General features: G+C 41.5%; 1 protein-coding gene across 1 annotated transcript in view; it reads left to right on the top strand.

Annotated features, from left to right (window-relative positions):
- SLC16A10 (solute carrier family 16 member 10) overlaps positions 1 to 18,518 on the top strand; it is a 113,337-nt gene extending 94,819 nt beyond the window's left edge. The window contains 4 exon segments of the mRNA XM_046674272.1: positions 4,103 to 4,246; positions 14,712 to 14,940; positions 17,794 to 17,849; positions 17,851 to 18,518. Of these exon segments, the coding sequence (XP_046530228.1) occupies positions 4,103 to 4,246; positions 14,712 to 14,940; positions 17,794 to 17,849; positions 17,851 to 18,027 (606 nt within the window). The 3' untranslated portion in view covers positions 18,028 to 18,518.
- The last annotated feature ends 1,314 nt before the right edge of the window (positions 18,519 to 19,832 follow it).

Below are 19,832 nucleotides of genomic sequence, written 5' to 3'. Positions count from 1 at the left end.
ACTTGAAGTGGGGACGGTTAGGAGGAAGGAGAAACTGTGAAGTAGTTTGCCTTTTTTTCCTTCTTCCACCCATGGATACAGAATGAGCAGATATTTTGGGATATAAATTCTTGGCTATCTTTGGATAACAAAAGAATAAATAGGGTTTCACACAATCCAAAAACGGCTTCTGTGGTTAGTGAAAATCGTCGTTGCTTGAGGGATGGACAATGTTTCAGGAGTAGGCAGTGTTCAAGCTGTCAATCAGCCAGGCTCTGGCAACCCCCAAGAAGTGTGCAGCTCTGGAGTAAATAAATATTTGAGAACATAAATAAACGACTAATTCCTGGGTCTGGCTTGGTGGCGCAGTGGTTAAGTTCTTGCACTCCACTTCCGAGGCCTGCGGTTCGCCAGTTTGGATCCTGGGCATGGACCTATGCACCACTTGTCAAGCCATGCTGTGGCAGGCGTCCCACATATAAAGTAGAGGAAGATGGGCACAGATGTTAGGGCCAGTCTTCCTCAGCAAAAAGAGGAGGATTGGCAGTAGATGTTAGCTCAGGGATAATCTTCCTCAAAAAAAGGACTAATTCCTGCCCTAAAGGCACATATACATTCAAATAAAGTCTACTTTAAACAACTGCTCTACAAAATGTTATTTCCAGGGCTGGCCCCGTGGCCGAGTGGTTAAGTTCCCGCGCTCCGCTGCAGGCAGCCCAGTATTTCGTTGGTTCGAATCCTGGGCACAGACATGGCACTGCTTATCAAACCACACTGAGGCAGCGTCCCACATGCCACAACTAGAAGGACCCACAATGAAGAATATACAACTATGTACTGGGGGGCTGTGGGGAGAAAAAGGAAAAAATAAAATCTTTAAAAAAAAATGTTATTTCCTATTTAGATAGTAGCCTCTATCAAAAGCTTTGTATTGGTTTAAGTAACTTAGGTTAAATATGGAAACATCTCTTCAACATTTTCATGTCTTTATCTGTGTAACCCCTTATTAGAAATATCAATTTGGCTCAATATTTATGCTTTCTGCTAAACTAAAGTGCATACCAGTCTCCAGAACATGAGAGATAGGCAGGGATTCCTAAAACAGTCCACAGCAACCATGGGAGGCCAGGCTGAGTAGACCACACTGCTCAGTGAGGAGCGACCTCTAGGACCCAGAGAGCCAGCAGCCCCAGATTCTGTTCTCCAGCCCCCCAGATGCCCTTGCTTACTGACCAAGAAAACTTTTTTAGTTTGCAGATTTTGGCTGAAGGTGGGGAGTGGGTATGAGAGGCTGAAGTTTTTGCTTTATTTAAATGACAACAACAAAGTTCAATGAAATAATGCCCCTTATGGTTGAAGAACTAAGTTTCCACTTAGGCATAATTTGAATTTACCTAATTTACCCTCTTTCAAAAGACGCAAAACATTTCACCTTATTATTCCTTTTTAGGATTATAAAGTAGAGCAGGGGAAAAAATAAACCACTAATAAAGGATAATAGCAATTTGGCAGGCAGGTGTTCTTAGTTTCATCAAAAGAATGCCTGATAAATTCAGTCTTTTTTGAATACTAAAGAATGTCTTTTAAAAAGTTAGAATAGATCCTTTGGGTGCTTACTGAAGTGGATTATTATATTAGAGTCTGGATTCAGATTCTAAGTAAAGCTGATGAATACACATAATTATATCCCATCTGCCTTAGACCAGGTTATTCATTTTCTTCAGAATTGAACTGGAATCCATCTCTTTCTACCTTGTCTAATCTCACCTGACGGGGAGTGATAAGGGCCTGGAGGAATGAGCCAGTTTGAAGTCACCCTCATCAACATCTGTCTTATTTTTTCAGCAATAGTAAAAAAAAAAACCCACACAAATTAGTTTCATATTTTATTTAATCAAGATAGCCAAAATACTCTTTCAACATGGAATCAATATTTTAAAATTATTAATGAGATATTTGCGTGCTTTTTTCCCACTAAGGCTTCTAAATTTGCTGTGTATTTTATACTCATAGCACATCTCAGTTTGAATTAGCCCCAGTCCAAGTGCTCACCAGCCCACCGTGGCTCGTAGCTACCATATTAGCACAGTGTTAACGCCATGCGTATAAGGAGGCAGCTGGAGTGGGGCTGGCGTAGCAAAGCAGGAAGCCTTTACCTGTCAAACCAGAGACTGAGCTTTACCCTGGAGGCTATGGGAGCCATAGAAGGATCTTAAACAGAGAAGTGTTATTTTTAATTTTGAACTTAATTTGGCGGTCTCATTAGAGATTGAGGAGTAGGGGCTCAAGCAAGAAGCATGTTAGAAGGGCTGCAGTGATAAGCCCAGTGAGGAGTGGTAAGAACCCGAACTAAAACCCCAGGGACCATGGACCAAAGGAAGTGTGTGAGTGAGACGTAGGAGGTAAAATGGTCAGAACTTGGTGTTGACTACTGGATTTGAAGAGAGGGAGAGGGAGTAAGGGAGTAGGATGGTTATCCGGTTTCTGCCTTGGGTAGCTGAGCCAATAGTAGTCGTGCTCACTGAGATGGAGGCAGGGCAGGTTGTAAGGGGAGATGAGTTTGGCATGGGGCGTACTGACTTTGAGATGCCTTTGCAACAGGCAGGTAGCTCTGTCTAGTTTGACATGGAAGAGTTTACTCAAGAGAATGTGTAGAGTTAGAAGCTAGAAAGGCTGGGTAGGAACACTCAACACTTAAGGTGCCAGTGAAAACTTGAGGCAGTAACAAGAAGGGGATGTAAGGCTGAGGTAGTCAAGGACAGCTTTACAGGAAAAGTGGGATTTAAGCAGAGTCTTAAAGAATGGGTAAGATTTAGAAAGCCAAAGAAGGTAGAAGAGACAGCAGAAACAGAGAGAGGTGAGGACATAGCAGACATGTTTAAGCGACACTGTGAGTAAATCTGTCCTGCTAGGCCAGATGGCATTAGGCTGAGATCAGAGCCGGCCTAATGCAGTTTGCAGGCATGCTATGATTGGCTTGCATGGGGTTGGATCATGCAGTGTTCCACATTTAAGTGAGGCGCCAACATTTCCACAGGGAAATCCAGATTTCTGACTTCTCCTTAAAATAAAAGGGAGGCCGGGAGGTAGACTTGGCAACACCAGTGGCCCTATATGGTAATAATCAACTGAAGGGTATGCTCCCTCTCTCCAGTAAGTCTGTTTTATTCCTTTATGCTACTTGCCTGGGTCCTCTAGACATTTGAGTTTGCTACTAGAGTCAAGGATCAGTAGGTAATAAAGGTACAAAGATAGACTAGTGACAGATTATGGAGGGCTTTTAATATCAAACTAAGGAATATAAATGTAGCCAATGGGCAACTGATGAATAATTGATGAGATTAAAGCAGTATTTAGGATTGATGAGATTAAAGCAGTATTTAGGAGGATTATTCTGGACCAGAGTGAGAATACAGATCTTAGGGAGAACAGTTACCAGTTTTGAAAGGGAAAAGATAGATACTATGGTGTTGGCATATCGAAATGGGCTTAAACATGGGGAATGGAAGTCTCAAGGAGATGTCATACAGAAAGGCTGCTAGTGCCACGTGGGAAACATCTGGGCCACTGAGCTTGCTGGGAAATTGGCTTTGCAGGCTTCCAGAATGCAGGCCAGTGTTTGGTGTCGGGGGCAGTGAGTCTGACTGTTTGAAACAACTGTTTGTTTTTGTTATAACATCTCATTGATTTCAGAGAAAGCCGTGGGAGTACAGACATGCTTTTTCTCCTTGCCATCAGCACAGATAAGTGATCACTGAGAACATGGAACTGCTAAGAAAGGCGTGGCAAACTGTGACCGCAGGGCTGTGGGAGCAAAGCTCATGTCAGACAGCTGGTGCTGAGCTGCCTGTTTTGTCATCCGATATAACATCTGCCTGGTCACGTTGCCTTCAAAACCTTATCTTATACAAATTCCTATTTCTTTTATGCAAGCTAAGTCGTGTTAGCTTTTCTTCATATGCTCTTCTGAAAAATTATCACAGGAAATTTTATAAATATTTGAATTTGGAAGGGAGTGAGAGTCCACAGCATTGTAGAGACACAAAGGCATTTGTACAGTCTCAAAACTTGTCAAGTTTCCCACCATATTTAGTAGAGTGGCTCCTTTCTCTTTGGTCTACAGATGAAATATGTCAATGAAAGATTTGAAAATGGAAAAAACAAAGAGGTGGTTCTCATGTGCATCGGCATCACTTCAGGAGTTGGACGGCTGCTCTTCGGCCGGATTGCAGACTATGTGCCTGGCGTGAAGAAAGTTTACCTACAGGTACTGTCGTAAGCCTTTTTTCCCCAGAAAAATTATCCTTATTGCCTAAGGCTCTATAAATTCTTCCATAAAAAATGAGAACTATTTTCTAGAACCTAACTTCTATAAGCACATTTTTCAAGGGCAAAATCAGTTACGGGTTTTGGGTTTTCAACATGAGAAATTGGTGATCAAACAACAATCTTCTCTGTTTTGTCATAGAACTCCACCAAACCAAAATGTTTTTTGCCCATTGCTTTTTCTAAGAGGAATGTTTTATTTTTGGCATAGTTCTCATAGTCATGTGCCTTTTTCAATATCTTGTGAAATTCGAGGGGGTGTGTATCTTTTGAACTTCTTTATTGCAAATTGCCTCCTGGGTGTTGTGAGGTGTGCACTAAACAAATGCCAATTCCAAGAGCATATTGACACTCATTAGACAAGTATTTAAGTGACTCCTCCATGCCAGACAGTGTGCTAAATGCTGCAGATAAAACAGGATCTGTGCCCTCAGTAGTTAATGGTCTCATGGGGAGACAGATAAAACAGTGTTGCAGCACATGGAATGATGGGTATCTAGATGGGCGCCATAGAAACATAGGCGCCAAGCATCTGAATCACTAGTGAGGGTCTGAGCAGGCTTCCTGAGCTGGTGGGGTGTTAAGAGGTAAGCAGTAGTTAGATAGATAAGGAAGACAGAGAAGGGTGTCCCAAGCAGAGAAAACCACACTGGCAAAGAGACAGAGGTGCAACATCGTATGTTATATCTTGGAAACTGAATGCTTGAGCAGAATACAAAGAGAATAGGTTGATTGGCTGGGGTGGGTAGGCAGGAGCCAGGTTGAGAAGGGCCTTTAAGAGCACAAAAGTGGATGAACTCTATCCTGAAATCTACCAGGAGCCATTAAAGGATTTTAAGCAAGAGAGCGACATGACATGGGTTGTATCTTATAAAGCTTAATCCAGTAACTGTGAAGGGTAGAATGAAGTGGAGGAGGAGGCAAGAGGTGAGATAATCACAAAAGGCCACATATCGTATGGTTCCAATTTTATGAAATGTCCAGAATAGGCAGCTCCATAGAGACAGAAAGTAGATTAGTGGTTGCAAGGAGCCAAGGGAGGAGGGAATGGGGAGTAACTGCTGCTGGGTATGGGGTTTCTTTTTGGGGTGATATAAATATTCTAAAATTAGACAATAATGATGGTTGTACAGCCTTGTTAATGAACTAAAACTCACTGAATTTTTCACTTTAAATGGATGAATTTTATGGTATGTGAATTTATAGCTTAATAAAGCTGTTTAAAAAAAAGAGAGAGAGGAGGCAGAGAGACTAGTTGGAGACTATTGAAGTAGTCTAGGCAGGAAGAACCAAGGCAGAGATACTAGTATCAAACAGGGAGTGAAGCAGGGATACAGGGAATGAGAGTTTGCTGGAGCCACCTGAGCTGGGGTGAGATTTGCGGCTCGGGTAACAGAGTGGATGGTTTTACTGTTTTATCAAAATCAGTAATACAGTAAAATCAAAGTAAGATGATGAGTTCATTTTGCCATGTTAAGTTTGTGGTGCTTGTGGGAAAGACAGGTTGAGTTCGAAGGTCATGAAAGCATCTGGATAAGAGTGGGACTTTAGCATTCCTGGGCTGTAGGGGGTGAGTGGAGGGCCAGGGGTGTGCAAGGGAGACTGAAAGGGAGCGGCCAGATTGGTAGGAAAAAGCAGGGCATTGCGTGTTTTCAGGCGCAGGAATGGTCAGCAGTGTCACTAGCTAGTAAGAGGGCTGGCACTTTACAGGCTTAAAGGTTTTCATTGGATTTAGCCACGGAGGGTAGTTTCAGTGGAGTGGCAGCTGCAAAAGACTGATCATGATCAGTTGAATAAGTGGAAATAAGGACAACTTTTCCCAAAAGCTTGGCTGTGGAAGGAAGGTAAAGGAGAGCCAAAAGGGGGACTTGGGACTGGGGACTGAGTGTGTCTGCTCACAGTATAGATGAGAGGCAGTATTTGAACAGGGTCTGGAAGGAGAGGTGGAATTCGGGCACAGGAAAATGATTAGAAGAGGCATTTATTGCAGGTAAAGTAACTTCCGTCAATTGATTTGAAGTAATACCAGCCACCATTTATTGAGCACTTCTACCGGCCAGACGATGAACTAAGTGCTCCCCATGCATCATCTCCTCTACTCCTCACCCCGGCCCTTTGAGGAAGGTACCATCATTCTGTCCTCTTAGAGTTGTGAACCTGGAGGAACAGAGAGGCCACCTCACTGTGGGTCTGTGTGTGTACAGGTCCAGGCAGACAGCCTCGGGAAGCAGTCTACACAGCTAGAAGGAAGTGTAGGCAGCTGGTAGAGTGCTACTTTTTAAAGTATTTCCTGTACTATGATCATTCCCCCTTCTGTTAATACTTGTGGATTTCCTTGTGGAACATTTAGCAGAACATTTGGTCTTGTTCTCAAGTGTCAAGGGAGCCCTCTAATGGACGTTTGTTGCATTATGGACTTTGGGCTTCCTCTCATTTATTCAAAAAATTCTGAGTGCCTACTGTGCCCAGAGCACCAGCCTAGACCCTGGCGGGGGTGATACAAACAAGACAGACATGGTCCCTGAGTTCCTGGAGCAAGACTCGAGGCAGGAAAAAGCTAGGCATGTTTGGGAACTCAAGAAGACAGGAGAGTGGCATGGGAAGAGGTTGGAAAGTTAGGAGGGGCCAGATTATACAGGGCTTTGAAAGCCAAGATGCAGAGAGATTACTTTAGGTCTAACGGGTCTTTGAGGGAGAATGATGCAGTCTGAGTTTACATTTTAAAGTCATTGTGGTTGCTGTGTGTGTGGAGGATGGATTACTGAGAGGGAAGCAAGAGTGCAAGAGGGGAGGAAGACCATTAGGAGGTCAGTGCAGTAGTCCAGGTGAGAGGATGGAAGTCTAGCCTAAGGATGAAGTCATGATATATTTTATACATCAACATTTTACTCCAAAACAACTTTTGAAAGTTTTCCTCACTACAGGTGGGGCATTCAGGTCATTTATAACATTTTTGGGTCACATTTTAATACATATTTTGTGTAATTTACAAAAGAAAGTATAGCCTTTCCTAATATGTCCCATGTTTGGTAGGCAGTTACACAGCAGTCAGTTGGAAGTCGGTAATTTCATTTTGGATGAAAGGTTAGCTTCAACCTGGCTTCGTTTAGGTCTTAGCTGGTTTTTTTCATCCAAATGTGGTGCAGTTTTTGTGGCAGCCAATAGCTGATGCTGAGTCACAGGTGAGATGACTCATTTCAGAGAGGCCTGTGAAGGGGAAAGAGGCCTTCAGTGTGTCCTGTGGCTGCTGGGAGCCACCAACTGGGCTCCATCTAGTGAACACAGTGGCTCAGGAGCCCATGAAGCCCAACCCATGGGAGCTCCTGGACTTGCTCCTTGAATCACTCTCTTCTTCTTCTTCCTGCCCTCCCTCTCTCCCTCCTTTTTCCTCGCTCCCCTGCCCCAACTCCCAAACATTCAGTGTGCTTTTGATTCTTGGCTCTTTCTTCTCTGCTGCGACCAACTCCAGCTCTGCCTGTTTGCTCATTCCTCTTTCTCTCTCCCTCCCTGGCTGGCTGCCTTTGGGCCCGGCCTTTAAGGGTTGGAATCCTGCTGCTTACCTTTCTCTCCTTCCTTTCATTGGTGGTATGTTTTCTCAGATATAACCACTTCCCTGCTTTCATCTGTTATAGCCCAACCTCATGGGGCTGTGACAGTTGTCTCCACTCCTTGTCCTCTTGAAGCCGCTTCTGAGTAGCAGCCAGGTACAGAAACACTCATGGCCTCCCACGTGGTCTCTTTTCTGGTCACAGTCATCTTGGGTTTGGGAGCCTGCAGAGCAGAAGAGCACAGGCTCTGGAGTGAGACATGAGTTCACCCTAGTCCTGCCATCAACTTGTCTCCAGAACCAACAGAGGGCTGTGGTGGGGATTCATGGTGACAGCTTATGTACAGTGCCGGCTGAGAGTGGATGACTGATGAGTCCTTGCTTTTATGTTTTAATAGTCTATTAAATACTGAGGCAGATCCAGATTTACAACAGTGCTCAAGAAAGCAGACCTTGGTTATCCGGAACTAGAGATCTTTCCTTCTAGGTAACAAAGAGTTTAGGAGTATATCTCACACTTTGGCTTAAGAGTTCTCAATTTAAACTTACATCAAGGGCTGGATTCCAGGTATTTTTAGCCTAACAATTTTAAATGCTGAGCAAAGAGATAACGAACTGCATTAAATAGAATAAACAATGGTTAAAAAAATCTTTGCAAAGGTCCCCAGAGTGTGTACTTTATTGGGAGAGGAAAGGCTGTGTCCCGTATCTTCTTACCACCTTTCTTAACTTGAGGCTTGTCTTTCTAGTCACCGTTAAATTACTACAGTTTTGTGTCTTTAATATATAACTGTTTCAGAAGTGTGAGAGTGTTTCAAAGGTTTGAAAGTTATAGGTCCATAATCAAAGTATTGAGAACTGTGGATTTAGATCATTTCCCATTGTGTTGTATTTCTCTGTGACATGGACATTGAGGTGTGGACATCATATCCATGGATGTAAAGCAGACAAACCTAGATAATGTGTGTGTGCACAGGGAAGGTTTAGGAGGATGCAAACCACATCGCTGGGTTGTTCCTGACCAGGAAAGTGGGCCTGAGTTGAGGGTGGGAGGGGGTTGAAGGGAGACTTTCATATATTACTGTGTACGTTTTTCTAAGGTTTGAATTTTGTAAAGAATATATTCATGAGTTACTTTTGTAATTTAGAAGTTTTTTTTGTAACTGAGAAAAATGAATCACTTTTCTATCTGTCTTCCTGTGTAAGCTTCCTCTTCTGGCTGAGGTAGAATGAAGTGATAGTGTCGCCCAGGTTTTTTTCATTCCATTTTTAGCATTTTACACTTTCCTAAAGATGCCTTGGGATAAAGGTATATGCTTTGCTAAACGTAAGCTATTTCCAAAGTGGTATCCAAGCACTTAGCCAGTCCCCAGCCTGAACAAGGAATGAGACCACGAGGCCCTCTTCTCACCTGGGCTGTGCCCTGGAGCCAGTTCCTCCATCAGGCAGAAATGCGGGACTCATGTGCCGTGGAGAGAGTGGCACAGACTCCCTGTGAAGCACTTTAAAAGGACAGTGGCCTCTGTGTGCTTTAGGAGAAGCCAGCCACTCAGCTGTTGCCTGAACACTTCCCTTTAATTGGTGATGGACCAGCAGATCTCTACTGCCAACTGCTTTCTGCCCTGGGTTCCTAGCCAGAGGCTCTGAAAGTCTGGAAACTTTATACTGAATAAATTTACAGGAGCAACACTTAAATCTAACTGTGGCCAGTTGTGTGTCTGCCTCTGAAAAATGCCTTCTGCTTGTTCAGGTGCAGCTCCTTTTTCCTCTTGAGTTATACTTAGATTCCTGAGCAAAACTTAAAGTGACATTTCTCCAAGAATGCTCTCTTTGTGATAGAAACGGGAAAGGCAATAGCAAAAAAATGTTTTTGTTCTTAGGTATGTAAACTAGCTCAAGCAGGGGGTTATTCTTCTACAGCCTATAATGTTATGACAGAAGATATTTCCTCCGATGGTTTTAAGGAAACAAAAGCAAGAAAGACACCTCAACTGTCAATGCCTTATTAAATGTCAGTGCTAGATAGAGCCTAGAAGAGAATTAGGGACCCTTGAACCCCTTATTTAAATCCAACCAGAACTGCTGTGTTTGAGGAGGAAAAAAAATATTGTATATAATAATAAATTTACTCACCTTTCAAACTGGGGTCCAATATCTACAGATCACTATTTTTTTTTATTTATTTTATTATTTAATTAAAAAAAATTTTTTTTTTTTGAGGAAGATTAGCCCTGAGCTAACTACTGCCAATCCTCCTCTTTTTGCTGAGGAAGACTGGCCCTGAGCTAACATTCATTCCCATCTTCCTCTACTTTGTAAGTGGGACGCCTACCACAGCATGGCTTGCCAAGCAGTGCCATGTCCGCACCTGGGATCTGAACTGGCCAACCCTGGGCCTCTGAAATGGAATGTGCGCACTTAACTGCTGCGCCACCAGGCCGGCCCCTATAGATCAGTATTTGATATGTGGATCAATATTTATTTTGGGAAGTGATGAGGAAGTACTGAGCCTCCTCTGTGAACAGTTTGCTAAACCTTGTGGCTCCTTGTGGCTCAAGTGTCCCTGCATGTGAGAAATAGGTAGGTCCTCACCAGCTTGGCCTACTTACCTCCTAATTTAGCTACATTTTGGGGAGTAACAGCGGCTGAGAAAGAGCACCGTTTCTCACTAGCATTGCTAAAAATAAGGTAGAAGAAGCTAGTTATTTTCTGAGAAATGCTAAAGAATAAATGTGTATATTTCTGTGAACTCAATTCTTTTTTTTTTTTTTTGAGGAAGATTAGCCCTGAGCTAACATCTGCTGCCAATCCTCCTCGTTTCGCTGAGGAAGACTGGCCCTGAGCTAACATCCATGCCCATCTTCCTCTACTTTATATGTGGGACCCCTACCACAGCATGGCTTGCCAAGCGGTGCCATGTCCACACCTGGGATCTGAACCAGCGAACCCCGGGCCGCCAAAGCGGAACATGCACACTTAACTGCTGTGCCACCGGGCTGGCTCCTGTGAACTCAATCCTTAAAGAAAACCAAGAAATTTTACTTTTAAATAACTAACAATTTTTATTTAATAATTGCCATTAAGTTTAACAATTTTAAGTAAGAACTATTGTCAAATAATTGAAAAAGAATATAAATTAACATATTTTGAATTGAGAAAAGGAGAACTTGCAGTTAGGTAAAGTATCAAGAAGTAATATGCTCAGGGCTGGCCCCGTGGCCAAGTGGTTAAGTTCGCATGCTCCGCTGCAGGCGGCCCAGTGTTTCGTTGGTTCGAATCCTGGGTGCGGACATGGCACTGCTCATCAAACCACGCTGAGGCAGCGTCCCACATGCCACAACTAGAAGGACCCACAATGAAGAATATACAACTATGTACCGGGGGGCTTTGGGAGGAAAGGAAAAAATAAAATCTTTAAAAAAAAAAAAAAGAAGTAATATGCTCAAAATATAGTAATAAATTTGAAACTCTTAAGTGAATGATTTTCTTTTTACAAAACTGACCAAAGAACAAAATTTTGAAGGGGCCAAAAATGGATAGAAAAATCAGGGTAACTACCAAAAGTAAAGTGCCTGGGTCTCATGTTATATAAACTGGTCCAAGAAACCATTCATTTGTTGAGCAAAATTGACTTTGTGCCAAGGAGTGTGCTGGGCTTCCAACAGTTCACTCTGGTTCTCTTATCTTGGAAGAGATGTGCACCAAACAAAATAGTAAAAGAATAGGAAGCACGTTCAGAGAAGCAGGTATCTTCCTGAAAGCTGGCCTCACAGAGCTACAGTGGTGTGCTGGGGATGTTTGGTCTGTGGCTTTGCCAATTAAACCCATTGAATCTGGCCCCATAGGGCCCTAAAGTTTTAGGCTGGATTCTCTGGAGTGTGTGATGACAGATTGTTTCAAACATTCAAATGACTTTCCATGTTTATCTCCTTTTATGTTTGTAGGTAGAGTTTTCAAATGTAACTATTATTAAGAATATTAGGGTTTGTCTGGTTAGTTTTTCAATAAAAATAACTCCTTAAATCTTTACCTACTTGTTAATTTCACACCACTTTCTCCATTTTGATTTCTCTTTAGACCTCTTTTTGTTTAGATGGGAAGCATCAGGAAGTCTTTTTACTTGCTCGAGGTCACAGAGAGCCAGGACCTGGTCTCGTCCCTCTGAGCCTTAGTTCTTTCCAATCCCCCAGGATGCAAACCCAATCATCACCCACTGCTAAGAAATTATGCTTGTGCCTCCTGGAAGTTGTGTTGAAGGAAATGGTGTTTCAGCAGAAAATAAAAAATCAGCAGAATGGGGAGGTTGTGTTCTTTAGAAAATGTGAAGTGCCAGAAGTGCCAGACTTACTTTTCAAATAGTCAACTCAGAGTCTTAAAGAAATTATAATTCTACTATAAAGCCATATTTTAGTAATGAAGAAGAAAAACTTCCTCAGCTATATGGTATAATGGTGTCACAAAGAGACCTAACATGGAGTTTGAAACCCTTTTCAAGAGCATCTTTCTTATTGTGGGGTCAGTGGACCCCTTGTAAAGTCACCTGGGGAGCTTGTGAAAACCACCATTCCTGGATCTCGGCGCTCACACCCTGCATCTTCAGGAGCTCCTCAGGGCATCCTGATGCACACTAAGGTTGTGGGGGGCTGCCCTGAGGTGTGCTTCCAAGCTTGGTATGCCATGGGTGTGCCTAGTGGGTCCTCGGAAAAACAGAACAGATGAAGATGGTGATCCCGATGGCTGCTTTGTATGGTCTCTCTCTTCCTCTCCAGCCCCACTGTCGTTGGAGGGGACCCTCTAGGAACAGTTCCGTCTGCTTCCTGTTGCTGCCCATGCAGACCATGGGTTCCATGTTGGCTCCATCTGTGCTTTGGGCACGTTACTAAACCTCTCCCAGCATCACTATCTTCATCTTTATAATGGGGATAACATTAGTACCCACTTCATAAAGTTGTTGTTAGGATCACCATCTAAGGTGCTTAGACAAATGGTTGGCATTTAATAAACACTATATAAACGATAGTTGCTATTTTATGCATACTTTAAAAAACCTGTTTTCTAAAACATTTCTTCTGCTGACTAGTGAACTGTCTCGTTTTAATTAATTCTTTGCCTTAAAAAGTTATTGAATTGTCTGCTCCTTCTTTTTTCCTACCCGTCATACTTGGAATATACAGCTCTGGCAACATCTAGAATCCTTCCTGTGTGCTTGTTTCTCTACATGTTCATTTTCCCACAACCCAAAGTTAGGAGCCAGGTCTTATTCACATGGCATAGTACATAGCATGTAGCACAGTAGCTGCCAAATGGCAGGCAACATCGGGTGTTTGATTCTGTTAACTGCTCTAACACTAAAATGACGATGACTCAGAATATTTCTCAACCTTAACTCTGGGGTGTTTAAATAGGATGTATCTGTGATACACCACCAGAAGACATAATGTTTGAGAATATTTTTTGATAATAATAATATTGATTTATACTATCAAAGTAATAAAAATGGACTACATAAATTAGTTCTTAGCATGTTATAGAAGAATATGTTTACATGTTTACTGTTTTCATTGCATATTATGCATCATATATTTTCTATGACAGAGTCAAACTTAATTGGAATCTGAATAATCAAAATTCAGTACATATTTATATCATACATATCAAATCATTATTAATATCTCCTTTTAGGTTAGTAGTTGCTTTTTGTACTTTGGTGCTCCTGTGTTGAGTGTATAGATATTTATAAGGGTTAGGTCTTCTTGGTGGAGTGTCTCTTTCATCATTACATACTGCTCCTCTTTGTTTGTCTTTACCTGTCTTGTCTTGAAGTCTACTTTGTCTGCTGTAAGTATTGCAACACCTGCTTTCTTTTGTTTGCCATTAGCTTGGAGTATCATCTTCCACCCCTTCACCCTGAGCCTGTGTTTGTTTTTGGAGCTGTGTCCTGGAGGCAGCCTACTGTTGGGTGTTGTTCTTTAATCCATCTCGCCACCCTGAATACATATCAAATCATAGTTACTCATTTTAATCTCTCTCACTTGGTCTGAATATGCTCATCATGTCTGGAATATTAGCAGGCAGTATGTTTTAAATTGATTATTTAAATATCTAAAACTTAGATCACTGTATTCCCCAAACTGGAAACTGTGTGATATGAAGAACTGAACTTGCTGGCATATTTTTATTTTGCAAAGGACTAATACCAATAAAGTGTATATAATTTCAAAGGTAAAATTTAAAAATCAAAATTTTTTTTTAAAGATTTTATTTTTTCCTTTTTCTCCCCAAAGCCCCCCAGTACATAGTTGTGTATTCTTCGTTGTGGGTTCCTCTAGTTGTGGCATGTGGGACGCTGCCTCAGCGTGGTCTGACGAGCAGTGCCATGTCCGCGCCCAGGATTCGAACCGACGAAACACTGGGCCGCCTGCAGCGGAGCGCGCGAACTTAACCACTCGGCCACGGGGCCAGCCCCTTAAAAATCAAATTTTGATGAATGAATTTGAACTGATATTCAAAGGGCAATATTTATTGAGCACTGACCAGATATAAGATCCTTAAACCTTATAATATCTAGTTCAAAGATGACTTCTGTACAGATTCTGACCTCAAAGAGCTTACAGGCTGGAAGGGAAAGTAAGTATATAAAAATAGTTACTTTCTTCTTGTCCTTTACTGGAAATATTGAGAAAGTGCTAGGAGAACTCGGGGCGATGATTATGGGAAGTTATTATATATATAAAATCAAGGTGCACTGGGCTGGGGAGGTGACTAACAATAACCACTTAAAAGTCCTAAGCATGTTGCTCAGTAATAGTAACATTCTCTTTTCCTGAGAGCAGAGTTGACATTGTGCTGTCTGTCCTAGGTGCTTTCCTTTGTCTTCATTGGTCTCATGTCCATGATGATTCCCCTGTGTAATGACTTTGGGGCCCTCATTGCTGTATGTCTCATCATGGGTCTCTTCGATGGATGCTTCATTTCCATTATGGCCCCCACTGCCTTTGAGTTAGTTGACACCTGGGATGTCTCTCAAGCAATTGGATTTCTGCTCGGATTCATGTCTATACCCATGACTGTGGGCCCACCCATTGCAGGTAAATGTAATGATTCTCTGGTAATTATATTCATAGCATTTTCTACTGCAGGTCCCAAGTCTCACTTATAGGTAAAATGTATTATGATTTATTGGTTACTGGTCTTTTGTATGCCTTATCTATAACATTTTTAATAAGACCGCTATGGATGGCATGTTGAAAAAGTTTGCTGAAGAGTTTCTCTTATCCTTGTTGATACCTAAAATACTCAATAAAATGTGTATTAGTAAACTTCTGGGCTTTAAGCTTTCACAATTCCTATATTTCACTTAGTATGTGTTTTGGAGGAAAGGGAACATGGTTTCTTTTTTAAAAGAAATGAAGATTCTGAAAGATTTCTAAATATGTACGCTTTGTATAACATATCTCCTGAGAAATAATGCAAAATAACATTTAGTGGAAACAACCCAAGTGTCCATCAGATGAATGGATAAATAAAATGTGGTATATCCATACAATGGACTATTATTCAGCCATGAAAAGGAATGAACTGTGCTGATACATGCCACCAGGTGGATGAACCTTGAGAACATCATGCTAAGTGAAAGAAGCCAGATACCAAGGTCACATATTGTATGATTCCATTTATGTGAAGTATTCAGAATAGGTGAATCCATAGACACAGAGGGCAGATTGGTGGGTGCCAGGGGCTGGAGGGAAGGGAGATGAGGGAGTAACTGCTTAATAGGTATGGAGTTTCCTTTTGGTGTGATGAAAATATTTTGGAACTAGATAGAGGTGGTGGTTGCACAACATTATGAATGTACTAAATGCCACTAAAATGGTTACTTTTATGTTATGTGAATTTCACCTTTAGTATAGACATGTCTCATGTTCAATATTACTTGGGTGACAGTATGAATTACTATGATAAGATCTGATAAAATTATGAATACATTTACATGTACAGTAGTCCCCTCTTATCCACGGGGATATGCACCAAGACCCCCAGCGGATGCCTGAAACCGCAGATAGCACCAAACCCTATATATACTATGTTCTTTTCACTTAAAGGAAGCACTTCACAGCTTCTCTTTGGCAAGTCTGAATTGCCAGCATCACTACTCTTATACCTTGGGGCCATTATTAACTAAAATAAGAGTTATGTCAACACAAGCACTGTGATACCTTGATAGTTGATCTGATAACCAAATGGCTTCTAAGTGACTAATGGGCAGGTAGCATATACAGTGTGGATACTCTGGACAAGGGATGATCCATGTCCCGGGCAGGAGGGAGCAAGATTTCATCACGCTACTCAGAATGGCAGGTGATTTAAAACTTAAAAATTGTTTATTTCTGGAATTTTCCATTTGATATTTTTGGACCACAGTTGAGCACGGGTAACTGAGACTGCAGAAAGTGAATCCTCAGACAAGGGGGTGACTACCTCATGTACCGTCATCTGTGTGTGGCACGTGAGGGGCTCCATGAAGTTCAGCTCAGTTCATTCTCATATCCAGCACCACACATATCTAGCAACTTTGCCGGTTGGGAACCTAGTCATGAATCAAGCAAGCAGAGTCACTACTGAGCAGACCAGATAAAATTTAAGTTCTTCTGAAGGTTACAGCCTCCCTGTAGGAGAACCCTCAGTCCTTCCCTTCTGCCGCAGGTAATACACTATTCACATTACTTTTATACCTTACAAGCTCAGTTTCTTAGGGTTTCCAAGCCCACAGCACTTTAGTAGGAATGGTGTTTGCTACTAGAAGTAACTGATAACAGACAAAGAATAAAGGAGGTAACAGGAAACTTCCAGGGCAGATAGAGGAACACACTGCAACTGGCGCCAGAAAGCCCCTGCTCACCAGGAGGCTGCGAGGGATCACGGCATTACAGCCAGACATGGTAGTGTTCACAAGGATGAAAGGTTCGCTTATATAGGGAACATTCTGATTCAGGAGAGAGGAAAATCCTATATTTAGATATATTGCATATTTTAGTTTTTATCCAAAATGAATGTATACTTTTTTTTATGTGTTGGTACTTCACTGGACGAGTCCTCAGCTGTTTATGCAGCAGAGTCAGATATTCAGTACACTGTGTTCCCTGGACGTTTCAGATAACTGAAGTATATATAGTAACTGAAATATTGTATAGTAAAAGTTACAGAAGTTTAAAAACACTAAGATAACTTTTAAAATCTGGATTTTGGTAGAGAAATTAGAAGTAAGAAGTTCTCTAAATAACAGTTTTCAGAAGCAGAGCCCAAGGGCCTATTAGAGAGCCACACATTATATTCTTCTCTCTTCCTCCAAGTGCTGACATGCCTTACTGTCTCTCCAAAATGTATTTAACAACCTAACTTTTCATCCTAACTCTCAGATTTATAATTTTTCATGATTTTGGGTTATAATTTTTCATGATTTTGCGTTATAATTTTAAATAGTTTCATCTTATTTCATAAACAGGCCCAAAAAAGGTTTGAAATGTAGGCATTTTGAGGTATATGTGTGTATGAGAGAAGTTTCAGCTGGTGGTCCGTCCACTTTTAGCTGAAATAAGGACCTTTACACTACGTGTCAGAATACCCTGAATGGCCTCTGAAGGGTTTTGAGAAAGCCAAAGCTTGGTTGCAAAGATTTTTTTCTATGTAATATCTTGATATGGAAACTCAGAGGCCTGTAGTCTGTGACAAGATTAAAGATAGGAGATCTTTTCCTTCCTCATACCAGAAAAGGCTTTATTTCAGACCCCTTTCCTAAAAAATGTCTGATATCTGAGATGTTGTTTGAACTAGTGCTGCTGAGATGAAGTTATCAGGTAGGGAATAGAGCATCAGTGTGACTGATCTGAGACCCGTAAGAGCCACACTTGTTTTCTCTTGGTGACAGTTTTCTCCCTCCCCAGGGTTACTTCGTGATGAGCTGGGCTCCTATGACGTGGCATTCTACCTCGCTGGAATCCCCCCCCCTTATTGGAAGTGCTGTCCTTTGTTTTATCCCGTGGATCCACAGTAAGAAGCAAAGAGAGATCAGTAAAACCACTGGAGGAGAAAAAATGGAGACAATGCTGGAGAACCAGAACTCTCTGCTGTCAAACTCATCTGGAATCTTTAAAAAAGACTCTGACTCTGTTATTTAATGTCTTATATACCTCCACCAGACTGGATTTGCTTTCAGAATTTTAAACAGTTTTCCCTTTTATATGAATTGCAAATTTCTTATTTTTTAATCACATCCTGAGAATAGCACAGCAATTGGAAAATAGAGCCCTGATTACTCCAAGAACCATTTTCTGCCACCAAATAGCCGTTCGGTATTTCCATGAGTCTGAGGGCAGAGACTTGGGTACATGGAAGCATGTCTGAAAGTCAAATATTGTGAGAATTTGAAGCTATTTCAGTAAAAAGCAACTCTGGAAACTGTGAATGTATTTAGCTTGTACAAATATTTAAAAATACCTCAAGCTATACTGAAAGGGTTGCAGTTTGGTTAGGACTGGAAATATTTTTTGTTGTCTTACATGGCGTTTTGAGTTCTGGTATCTCTGTTTTAATTTCTTCTGCTATTTGGAAACTTTTTACAAAATTTAAGCTTGGATTCTAGACAATGTCAGATTTACCTAAACCTCAAGTCTGTGTTAAAGTTGCTTGTCTGCTGTTAAATAAGCCATGAAATTAAGTTATTCTGACTTGCTCCAGTGTCAGGGGACCACCTTGGAGCAGATGATAACACTGTATTCGAAACCAGTGTTTGGGATGAAAAGGATCCTGTTCCTGGGAGCAGAGCAGTTCAGGAATCAGGCATTTCTTTCATTTACGTTTGTTCCCTGTGGGTTTGCAGTGTGTCTTACTCAAGTAGCCAGAAACTCCCCAAATTTCTGAATTTGTTTAAATTGTAACAATAAAGTAAAATAGAATGAACGAAAGATATTCTGGCAGTTTTAACGTAGAATTTTTCTGGCTTCTGAATTTGTTAGGACTAGGACCTGAGATTTAAACCAAGTCCTACTGAGCATGTTGTTAAGTTGTAGTTTCAGGCACAAATGGGGGGGGGGGAAGTCTTTGTATTCATGAAGAAAATATCTATTTGTGATAGAAACAACAATTGCTCAAATTGGTTTATGAAATTAATGGGTCTTGAAAGGTTAAAAGCACTCATAAAGAGAAACAACTCTCGGGCCGGCCCGGTGGTGCAGTGGTTAAGTGCGCACATTCCGCTTCGGCGGCCCGGGGTTCACCGGTTCAGATTCCGGGTGCGGACATGGCACCGCTTGGCAAGCCATGCGGTGGCAGGCATCCCACTTATAAAGTAGAGGAAGATGGGCATGGATGTTAGCTCAGGGCCAGTCTTCCTCAGCAAAAAGAGGAGGATTGGCAGTAGTTAGCTCAGGGCTAATCTTCCTCAAAAAAAAAAAAAAGAGAAACAACTCTTATATTTCCAAAACTTTCTGGCAAAAATTTGCATTCATATGTATTTACCCTAGTGTCCTGCCCATTAACATTCCCAGTAGTTTTTCTGTTTATACACAGACAATTGTAAGAAAGTCATTGGAGTTTTAAGGACCTAAAATTAAAACCAAAGTCATGCCATGATTCCGGCTCATCTATGAAAAATAGGAACAGTGACCTCATCCCTGAAACTATACTTTAGTGCATTTTTTTTCTTATTTAGTACATTTTGTTTCCTCTTCAGTACATTTTTTCTTTAAAAGTTAATATGCAAAATGTATTTAAATCCTAAATACACATGTGTATTAGATCTTCCTCAAATGCAGCTTGTTCCCCTGGGAAGAAGAATGCTCTCTTCTTCTAAAGCACCTCCGGGATCCATCTGCTTCCAAATTCTGAGGAAAGAGAGAAACTTAATTATGTCCCTGCTTTTCCATTCACCTTCTCTCATTTCTGACAGGCAGAGCCCCTCCCTTCCTCGTCTCTGGCTGAAGAT

This window comes from Equus quagga, chromosome 11 (assembly GCF_021613505.1).
Source record: "Equus quagga isolate Etosha38 chromosome 11, UCLA_HA_Equagga_1.0, whole genome shotgun sequence".
Lineage (NCBI taxonomy): Eukaryota > Metazoa > Chordata > Mammalia > Perissodactyla > Equidae > Equus > Equus quagga.
The sequence above is the reverse complement of the archived record's forward strand: the minus strand, read 5'-3'. Positions and strand labels throughout refer to the sequence as shown.